An 11,354-nucleotide genomic window follows, 5' to 3' on the forward strand; every position below is an offset into this window, starting at 1 on the left:
ATGGTTAAGCTGTGCAATTAATCCGCGAATCACATTCGTCAAGGGCAGGGGAGCAGCTGGCCCATACAGTTAATTAATTATGGATCAACTACGACAGCCTACATCGCACATCCTGCGATGTGACTATCGTGGATTCGTACAATATGCGATATCGATGCTTAAATGACACATCGTGCAGCCCTAGTTAAGACTCTGCCACGCCCTCCTAAAACACCTTGTTTAAACATGTCTATGTCACTGTGTGGAAATATTTGTGTAATGCCACCCAAATGTTCACACAAAGAAGGATGGCATGGTTTCAGTAACCACAGATAGCGTTGAAGCAGCCATGTCAGGGAGATGCTGTGTGTCGAAAGCAAAAGCACCTTATTTAGCCTTCCAAAATTAGATGCATTTAGGAATGTTTAAGATTACGTTCAACAGAACACCAACGCATTTTATTGACGACTGTTCCATCAACCTGGGAAAGGAGGTAATTCTGACCCTGCTATGGCAATCTGGTGCGTCTGAATCAGCTACTGTAAGTATGTTTTGTTATTAGTTGAAGTATTTGCTATTTACTGTTCAAATGCGCAGTTTTGTACGTTGTGTATGTGTGTGAGAGAGAAATAGTGTCACACAGTGGAGTCAGATGTTTTAACCATCCGTGGCTTGTGTACTGCAAACACATACGAGCTTCATCACTGTGTCCATCACACCACTCTGTTCTCCTTTCAGGCTTTAACTGATGGTAAAACTAAGGACATTATTAACTGTCCTTACATTTATTTTGAAAGATGAAGCTTGCAATTATGGAAATTAGGCATTGCATTTCCGACAAGAGCTTGCAGTGTTTGTCCAATCACAATGCACTTGGTCAGTTGGCCAATCAGAGCAGACTGCGCTTGTCGGAAGAATGGACTTTGTAGAAAGCAATGCGTTTGAGAGAGGCTGGGCATAGAGGACCTACAATAATGTACATTATTTGAAAAATAATGTGTTTTTTGAACATTAAAGGATGTCAACATATTCTGTTACACCAAATACAAAAAAAAAAAAAAAGATCTTTAAAAAAGCATCATATGACCCCTTTAATGCTTTCATCACGGTATATGGTATTATCATGATATTGAAAACTGAAAGTTTAGCTGCAAAAAAGTGGTCATAACTTTTTTCTTATAACAAAAAGAACTGAACATTTAAATCCAATAAAGCAATACACATAAAAAATATATAAAGAAAAAAAAATGACATCGGTTAAAGTGCAAAAGAATTAAAAAGACCAACACTTTACAATAAGTTCTCATTAGTTAATGCATTAACATTAACAATGAGCAATATATATATATATATATATATATATATATATATGTTACAGAATTTCTTAATATAAAAACACAACTAACAGTTCATATTAGCTCGGATTCATTAAATAACACAGTGACAGTAACAACTTTTAATTATAACAACATATTATTACATACTGAAAGATTAATGAATGCTAAGAATAATTTTTCATTGGCAGTTTATGTTAACTAATGTATTTACAAACTATGAACACCATAGAAAATACAGAAATCTGAATGGCTGTTTAAATAATTTAAAATGTTATTAAATAGTAGCACAGCTACTTTGTTTACGGGGTTTCCTGGGTAACGGCTGCATTTCTGTGGTTCCTTCACCACCATCTGGTATCATTATCATTATTGTCATCATTATCATTATCATGATATATCGCATTACCGAATACCGGCACAGTCTACTCTACTGTCTAGAGTTTTGGGAAGCTGCCTCAAGATCTCAGTGGGAAGAGCATGCCCTCAAACTATTTTTTTTTTTTGGATGGGTCTTAAGGATACTTTGAGGGACTGAACCACTGAACTGTGAACTTGATCTACTGGATTTTATTATTAAGATCTTGCAAACAGCTTAAACACTCCCAAGTCCATTGGTCCCAGAGGTCCCAAATCAGGTGGACCCAAGTTTATTGGTCCCAAGTCCGGTGGTCCTGGTAATCCCAAGTCTGGTGGTCCCAAAATCAAACTTCCTAAATCCAGTGGTCCCGGAACTCCTTCCACTATCATCAGTGCTGCCAGTGATAACTACCGTAATCTTATGTATCTAGGATTCACACATGTTGACAGCTCCTCCCGAGGCAACTGCTATAACTGCTCAGAAGGTGGATGCATCCATGCCTGAACACTCAGCCTGTAGTGATTCGGCCAAGGAGGCCATCTCTGAATCCTCCATGTGTCTTGCCATGGCCAAGGAGGCATCTCTGAATCCACTGCGTGTCCTGTTATTTCCACAAATGCGGTTTCTTCTTCGTGTCAGCTCTGTCATGGCCACAGAGCTCAACTCTGAACTCTCCGAACTCCGTCACGGCCATCGAGGCCGTCAGTAAACTCTTTGTGCTCTCTGTTCCAGCTCCACAACGGTCTCCAGCTCTGCCATTGTCTCGGGCGATGCTTTGGTCTCCAGCTCCACCATTGTCTCCAACTCTACTGTGGTCTCCGGCTCTGCTGTGGCCTCCGTTTCTGCTGTGGCCTCCGGCTCTGGTGTGGTGGCATCTGGCTCTGAACTGTTCTCCAGTTCCCCTGCTTCTGCTCCACCACCCTCCTGGACTTTTTTTGTTTTGTTTTGTGGAGCATTGGGAAGCCACTATTTAAATGGGGGTTTATGTCATGCTCTTCCTGTACTTGTGGCCTGGTTTTGTATATGTCACAATATCACAGTCTGATATTGCCCTTTGTTGGATGTTTCTCTGATGTTCTACTTCATGGTTTTCTCAGTTGGTTTATTTGGGATGTTATTTTTATTATTTAAATAAAGTTCACTTGCATATGGATCCTGCCTTCACTAATTTCTGAAAGCACTCAGAATTAAAATTTGTGAGGAAATTCCTTGGCCACAATTGTGGAAATTATTTTTATTATTTAATTTAGTTATTTTTTCTGTACAACAAGTCATTTATTAGATTAAAAATCATTGAATCACTTCACTGCCCTAACAAAAAAAACCCTAGTCAAACTCCATGCTTAAAGGGTGTAGAGGCCCGTTCACACGAAGAAAGACAACTATAAAGAAAACGATATTAGCGTCTACACTAGTGAATTATATAATCCGTTTATTTTAAGCGCATATGTGTCTGCCGCTTCAAATTCTCAAGCTCGTTACAGCAGAATGGACATATATGGATGGATGGATGGATGTATATAGTATCTCATTCCTGTTATCTCAGAGAACCAAGGATACATTAGTAATCTGAGTGTTCCCTATCTAAATAGTCTCTTTCTTTTGGAGCTTTCAGCCAAGACAATCCACACCACTACTGGGGATCACCGTGATTTTGCCAAGTAAGGCCTGATATAATTGTCCAACATAGACCTAACCTTATCCCTTGCCCTAAATCTTACTCTACCCATGATTCATGATGCAGATTCACATGTTTCTCAGAGCAGAATAAATATGTGTATCCAGAAACAGTCCAAGTTGAAGGACTGTATATTGGTAAACCACCCCCATTCGAATGTGAATCTCAATAACCGTCTGTAATGAGGGACTATTTGGTTATTAAAGTAAGCATCTTTCAGATCGACTGATAGAAAAAAAATCCCTTGGGCAAATGTCCGTAAGGATCTGTTTAAAATTCAGCATCCTGAATGGCCCCATTCACTGCATTTTCAGAGTGGAGAATGTGAGCATCATCGTCCTGAATCAAAGTTCGGAGCACATCCTTGGAGCAAGTGAACTGAAATGAGTACGCTTATACTATAGTGTGCAGAGCCCAAACTGGTATACCAGGATGCTTTCCAAGCCTACAGTCAAGCAGCAAGGGTTCATATGGACAGAGAATAATATGCCTAGCAAGATCTTGATTAGCTGGTCCAGGTGTGTTTGAGTGGGGTTGGATTTAAACTCTAAAAGCCGTCCAGGTGCAGAATTGGACACCCCTGATCTATGTTTTGATCATTGTTCCGAACCTTATACAGACACGGTCTTTTACAAAAAAAATATTTTCTCAGCTTTTTGTTAAAAATATAGCTTTTTTATGAAACTCGCCCACATTCAAATGTTAAAAAAAATACATGAATCTAAAATAAAATGGTTTGTTTAAAAGTGTAAACTCTGCTCTTTCTTTTAGCATATTGCAGGTTCAGATACATAAGATATACAACAAAATTACTCTTAGGGGCATGAATCTATTTATGTATTTATTTATTTTTTTGTGAAAATTATCAAGATTGCTGGAGGTGGCTGGCAATAAAAAAATAATAAAATAAAAAAAAAAAAAAAAAAAACTGGCAGGAGATTATAGTACCCCATGTAACATCTACACATATGCAGATATTAGCTTTGCTCCACACAACTGTGTATACTGTACAAAGGCATAAAACAGGAAATCGTGACGATTGCTGTCTTTATTTTCTTTTTTCCCATTGTGTAGGCACTAAAGAAAGGGGATGTTTAAATCTTACATTTTTTCCCCACAGTGTGATAAGCATCGACCTTCCTGGCCAGGGCACATACCAGATCCGGATGATTCTTTACCATGATGCTCAGTTTAGCAGCCCATATGAGGGAGATGCGGAAGTGCAGGTGAATCAGCAGATGTATGTTGCAGTTGAAGTGGGAGGAGTGGATAGAAGTCAGATTGCCACAGTTCTGGACAACTGCTGGGCCACACCGGTTAATGATATTGATCATCAAATTCGCTGGAATCTGATTATTAGAGAGTGAGTAATTTACTTGATTTTTATGTGCCGAATACATTTGTTGTTCCATTCCCTTATCTTAGAAAGGGAATTGTGTAATTGAGAGTACATCTGGTGAGAAGAACATTCCATATGTGTTGTTGTGCTGCATTTTGTATTATAATTTTTTTTTTTTTTTTGGAACGTAGGTAATGTATATATTCAAAGACTCAATTGATTGTCATGAACAAGAAAATAAGCAACACAATCTGCTTAAACATTGTTCTATCTATTTTGGATGAATTGTGTGCTAGAGCACTGGAAACACTGCAATTCGTAAAAGTCTTTATTCATATTATTTCCACCATCTAGATGTCCCAACCCTGAGGATGGTACAGTGGAGGTTTTACAGAATGGTATTGACACAACAAGCCGTTTCTCCTTCAGGATGTTTACCTTCACAGGGGGTTCCGATCAAATCTTTTTGCACTGTCAAGTTCACCTCTGCCTAGTACGGAATGGCAGATGTGCACAGGTAACATATCCCTTTTTTTCTTCTTCTTTTAATAATTTCCCTTTCTTGCATTGCTTTAACAGTAACCTTCAAATAAATTACAGTATAAATATAAAAATTTGAAAAAGAAGATCTCAGGTGATGCATGTAAAGGCTGATTTATACTTATGTGTCAGACCTATGCCATAGCCTTTGTAGCCACAGGCTATGTGTCAGTTTTCATTTATACTTCTGCGTCATTAAACTACTTTCAGTCTCCACAAGGACTTGTATAACGGCAGATCAACATTGTTTGTTGCGGACAACTAGTGATGTATAATGCTATGTAGTATAATAAATAAGACACTTGTTCTTTGCTGTTTTATTTTATATAAGAAGGTGTAACATTAAAATGCATTAAAATGCATATAAACACACAAAATTCAAGTACATATGGGGGGAGGGATTCTAGTAGACCGATGACAGCGTTTGCGGTCCGTGTAGAACTGACGTGCTGTTAGATTTATTTGCTGTTAGAGGTGCACGTCAGGCTACAGCATAGGCTACGGTTTAGGATGTGCTGAATTGTATAAATTGTGTAATTAATGTTAAACATCTGTCATTTTCAGTCATGCAACCCTGGACGTAGACGCAGAAGGCGCAGATCTGTGGACTTCCATCACACTACAGCGATCACCATGGGTTTTTAACAGCGCTAAGCAACCCTGCTGGATGAAAGATGAATGATATCAGAAAGAAAACTTTTGTCACTATTGAAAATGTGTTATTTAAAACTGTAAACATTTTTAGGGTGGGGCTATTATGACTCTATACTGGACTATAATTGTATTAAATCATAAGTATTTTATATATATATAAATATATATATATATATATTTGGTGGTGTTCATTAAATAATACCTTGAATAAACCTGGTTACAATTGAAATTATTGTTTTGTTTTTGTACATGTGATAATGCTATTAAATCATTTAAAGTATGTCAACCATTCAAAATACCATATTAATGAAAAAATCTGATGCCTATGGAAATGACACTGAACGCTTGATTTAGAGTTCAGATTCAGATGTTGGTGGGCGAGTTTTAAATTGCAGATGTTTATTTCTAAATCTCTAAGATTTGTTTCCCTATTGAAAAATCCAGCACATGTTAGGTATGTTCAGTGGCGACTCCAGACAATTTTGAGGGGCAATTTTTGGGGCAATGGGGGGTCCTGGTCATTTCAAGGGGGGCTCTCATTAAAACCAACAAAAAAAATACAGTGGACACGGCTAATAACTGCATATTACTGCTACTAAACAACAAAAACAACACAGCATATCAACTACTTTGTTTTTAATTAATTAATCAATTGCAGTTTGCAAACAATATGCTCAAACTTTAAAGGGTTTGTGCTTTAAATGGTTTGCTTAACCAATACGAATTAATCCACAAATGACTTAAGCGGTTAACTTTTTTAACGTGGCTGACACTCCCTCTGAGCAGGGCCATGCAGAGACCTTCGGTGGGGCAGGTGTTCAAAGTATAAAAGTGGCACATGGAACAAGGCTTTAAATGGCGCTGTTCAAAATATCAATACAGCAATATGTTGTGATGCATTACTTGCCAATTCACGTAAAGATATGGATGATTATGTATTGATACAGCAGCAAATGCTTTGATGCAGTTTTGAAAAAGAAACAATAAAGAAGACAATTTTAAGTTTAAAATAATAATAGCTCTGGGATTAGAAACTGAAATGTCTTAAATTGTCCCAACCTGGTGGCCTTTTCTTCTCTGTTCTACAGAAAAATTAAGAACAATGGTTATAGTAAAAACTATAGAAAAAAACTTGTGCCTCTACATTTTCCACTTTCTCACCAGCCTCTGTCTCCTGGCTTGCTGTTACCTGCTCTCTTTCTGTCACTTGTGCCTCTACATTTTCCTCTTTTTCTTCCTCTATCTCCATCTCCTCATTTGATCTATTACTTTCCACTCTCTGTCCATCTAGGAACAAGGCTCAATTTACTATTTCAGCATTAATCTATTATTTTAACCATCAGTACTACTTTTGCACCCAATCAATAAGTCCACCTAAATATTGATACAAAACATAAAAAACTGATACACTGGAATATAGTGATTAATATTATTATGTTGGCTTGGCAACAAGCCAACATACTGTTATGCTATTTAAACTTCTTCTTTTTCTTCTTATTATTTTTCTGACAGAAATTCTGAACGCTACTCCTCCTAGGGCTTTAAAGCCACAAGCCCCAAACTCGGCAGAAACCTGCGGGATAGAGCGGTGGTGTGTGCTATATCTTTTCAGACTGATCAGACTTAAAGTTTTTTTTTTTTATTAATTTTTAAATGTCAAAATACATTACCCATAGACTTACATTATCTGAGAAAAATTGCGCCCCTAGTTGCAATAACCGAGATTAAAGGGAGGAGTCGGGTTTCGTTTCACTTTTAAACCGGTTAAAAATACCAAGTAAATAATACAATTTCCCTCAAACTGACAAGCTAAACCAACATATCTGATTATTACAGGGGTCAGGGCTCATTAATAATTTATTTCTGGGCAGAGAGCAGTCAGAAAGACGAGAGAAGAATCACTGCTGCTCAGCTCAGTCTGTCTCCACGGAGCTCACAACGAGCGAATTCATTCTAATTTAAGACCTTTTAAAACGGCGATTGCACGCAATCCACACGTTAGAACCATAGACAGTAAAAGAAATGGACACAGCGACCCCATTGGAACTCAATTGAGACAAATGAAGCCCATTTTTAGCGTTTTTTAGCACTTCCGTTTCTGACGCGCAGACTCAAACGAAGCTTGACGACGTCAGCAACCTGTCTGACAGATGTAGATCTTCTAGTAGCTGTGCGTGCAAACTGCCATCGTTAATCTTGCAGAGACGGCGAGCTTGAGCGGGGAGTTCTTTGGCGTGAGTGAGCAGGAGTAAGTATTCTGATTTATTATTTTGTATAGTATTTTAAAATGTAACGACAGTACGCCATATTAAGTTAATTGTCTGCGAGCTTCTCCTCCTGTCTGTACGGTAATGCGACAGAGAGACGAGTGGTTATAACGCAATCGTTAGCCTATTTTTTACAAAAACTGTTTATACGGGGCCATAATGTAACCTAGAAGGTAATGGAGCCCTTTTTACATTCTCGTGTATCTTTAGAAATAAATAATGGACAAACGGAGTCTTTAAACGCCTCAGATGTAAAGTTATTCGCTGTCAAAGTGACGCCAAAATGAATGGGAGTCAATGGGAATGCTAACACAAGTGAAGTTCTGCTAAAAGATGGCAGCCCCCACCCGACTTCAACTTCCGGTCTAGTTCCTTGCCCCCTGGTTAGAACACACCAAGAGCTAAATTCAGATGTTTCTGAACTGTTTAAAGTAATAACATGATATATTCGCGGCAGCCAAATGTCCGCGAGCTGGCGATGTATTTCTCTGAACACCTGAAGTCCACAGAGAATTTCCTTTCGCATTAAAACACTGCAGCGAAACGGCACAAAACAATTAGAATAATATATTATATGGTTTTAAAGTAGTTTTGGCCACTGTCACGCTGGTCTTAGCTGGTTTCTAACTGAATCATCATGCTGAACGTCACAGATGAGCTAGCGATGTATTTGTCTGAACACTTGAAGTACACATTTACAGCCTTTCACATTAAAACACTGCAGCGAAACGGCACAAAACAATTAGAAGAATATATTACACATATGAAAATGAGTGTTTATATGTGCTTGTGAGATTTCTCTGTCAGGCTTAACGTCGCAGCAATTGCTCAGCGTTGCATAACATGGTAAAGCAGGGAGCTACACTGAGACCAAAAGGGTCGCATGCATCACTGATTATTTTTGTACCTACTTATGTGTTATGCTATGATTTAATATGACCATTTATTAAAACAGAAATGTGTATTTTAAGAATACGTTTTATAACGTGCTCCGAGCATTCAACACATCAAGTTGGCTTCAGCCCCGCGCTGCGGGAAACTGAACTGAGCAGCTGATGGCGCGTGTGCACGAGAGAGAGCCGCGCGTATCGCGGACAGGGACAGCAACACTGAACAGAGCTGTCGTTCAGGACGTTCACTTCCTCCTGGACCTGAACGAACAAATTCAAATCGCAGTTTAAATAAACAGAAAAAAGAGCGAAAAGCAAAAGAGCTCAATTCAGCAGCGCGGTGTTGTTCAGGGAGCAAGCAGAGACGCGTCTCAAAGTCTTCTTGCTTTTGTACCGACAACAAATACATACAAAATATGTCGAAATACCCGTGTTGGAAAGTGTGTTCGAATAAGTATGTGGTTATGTCTTAAGTGAAAGTAAAGATTTGCAAAAAAAAAAAATCGGATGTGTATCATCATAATGGATGCGTTTGTCTCTTAAAGGGACCGCGCCTAATTTACTAGCTCTGCTGTCAGAGTCTTTAATGTATGAAAATGAAAGTAAATCACTCACTGCTCTTGACTGAATTACCTTGTAGTACAAGAATTTATCCAAAGTCAATCCAAAAATAAGATAGAATTGTTTTACTAGTGGGTGCAGGCCACTAGTTCATTTATGTAAGTGAGTATGGCAAAATAGTGATCTGTGAAATATTATACCCACTAATTCTTCATACAGTAGGCTACCAGTGAAATTGATTTAAAAAAATAATAATTAAGGACCTGCCCATGTTTTGCTTAAGTGTTTCTTTCTTTAATTGTTAATGCAACCTTTTCACACCACAGACTGAACCAAATTAAGCATTTCTTGCTTGGTAACTGTTCAACAAAGTATTGATAGTTGTGTAAATATTGTCATACTGACAGTCTGAAGTTTTGGTTGATTCCATTACATATCTTTTTATCAAAGTTATCCGAAATTATCAAGATGAATTTGTTCTGAGTTATTGTCATATATTATTACCAGTTTCTAAACTACAGCAAATAAACTGTGATTATGTGAGAAATGTTGAAGGTGTCTGAATACATTTTGGTTTGATTGTGTATTTTATCTTACAGTGAAGACTATGCAGTGCTATTTTACATTAACAGAAACAAACTTAAAAAAAGTAAACATTATGTAAATAGCACAAATAAATAAATAGAATGAACATACAGTACAAATTAAACAATTTTAAACAGTGTGTAACTGCATCATCTATACAAACCATTGTGCTTGGACCCCTTATGATCTCCTTGATTTAAAATGCATTGTTTCAGTAATCTTGTGTGTCGTTGCCCACAACGCAACGGTGGCAGGACTGTGAAATACATACACGAGAAAATTAGGCATGACTTATTTCACATCCAGCTAGACAACCCTGTCATAGCTGTTATCATAGCCCAGGCTTTTTATTAAAAAAAGAAAACAGCAAGGGAGCATGGAAAAAGACTGTTGCAGGTGTATTTTTTTATGGCATTATTATGTGTATTAATTTTGCAGCGGGGCAACTCAATGTTGGGCACACAAGTACTTTGGCTCTTTTGCTCCATGGCCAAGATGGCCAAGCCAACATCAAAGTTAGTTCACTAACTTTTAATTCTAGTTATTACTGTTGTAGTTGTTGTGGTCTAAAATTGAACACCTTTGCAATGTAAACAAATGATAGGCTACATTTGTTATACATATCCTTCACACTGCACTCTGATGTCAGGAATATTATGCATTTTTTTATTCACATTGATATTTTTATATATATTTCCAGATAGTTATTGAGTTTACAGGCTAAAGTGGTCTTGCTGTTGTAAACACTGTTGCTATTGTAGAAAAAATATATTTGTTTCACATTTAAAATATAATTATATTTTAATTCATTTCTGAATTGTTTTTATTTTTATAATGATAATTCAGAGAATGAGAAAATCTGAATAAGGCTTACCAGTGTTTTGATAATTATTTTTAAGGCACTCTATGTTTTTAAAAAATAAATAAGTACTGTAATATAATAATAGTGTAGTCAAATAACATAAAAAAGACCAGACCCCTCGATGCCTGTGAAACTTTTCTCCCTCAAACAGCACGCTAGTGTTACTTCTACACTACAGGCTACACACAGCAACATATCTGCATGTTCTCACATCACATTGTTCTTGTAAAATAGTAATAAGTAAATAAACATCAAAATCATAATAAAATCAAAATCACAATAAAAAATGCGCGTGCGGCGTGAG

The 11,354-nt window shown here is 37.4% G+C and overlaps 1 protein-coding gene across 1 annotated transcript in view; it reads left to right on the forward strand.

Moving 5' to 3' along the window:
* The window catches only part of LOC113040855 (uncharacterized), a 29,483-nt gene extending 23,486 nt beyond the window's left edge, over window positions 1-5,997 (forward strand). The window contains exons 38-40 of the mRNA XM_026199059.1: window positions 4,473-4,715; window positions 5,046-5,208; window positions 5,796-5,997. Of these exons, the coding sequence (XP_026054844.1) occupies window positions 4,473-4,715; window positions 5,046-5,208; window positions 5,796-5,876 (487 nt within the window). The 3' untranslated portion in view covers window positions 5,877-5,997. The remainder of the gene's footprint in view (window positions 1-4,472; window positions 4,716-5,045; window positions 5,209-5,795) is intronic.
* The last annotated feature ends 5,357 nt before the right edge of the window (window positions 5,998-11,354 follow it).

This window comes from Carassius auratus, chromosome 23 (assembly GCF_003368295.1).
Source record: "Carassius auratus strain Wakin chromosome 23, ASM336829v1, whole genome shotgun sequence".
NCBI lineage: Eukaryota > Metazoa > Chordata > Actinopteri > Cypriniformes > Cyprinidae > Carassius > Carassius auratus.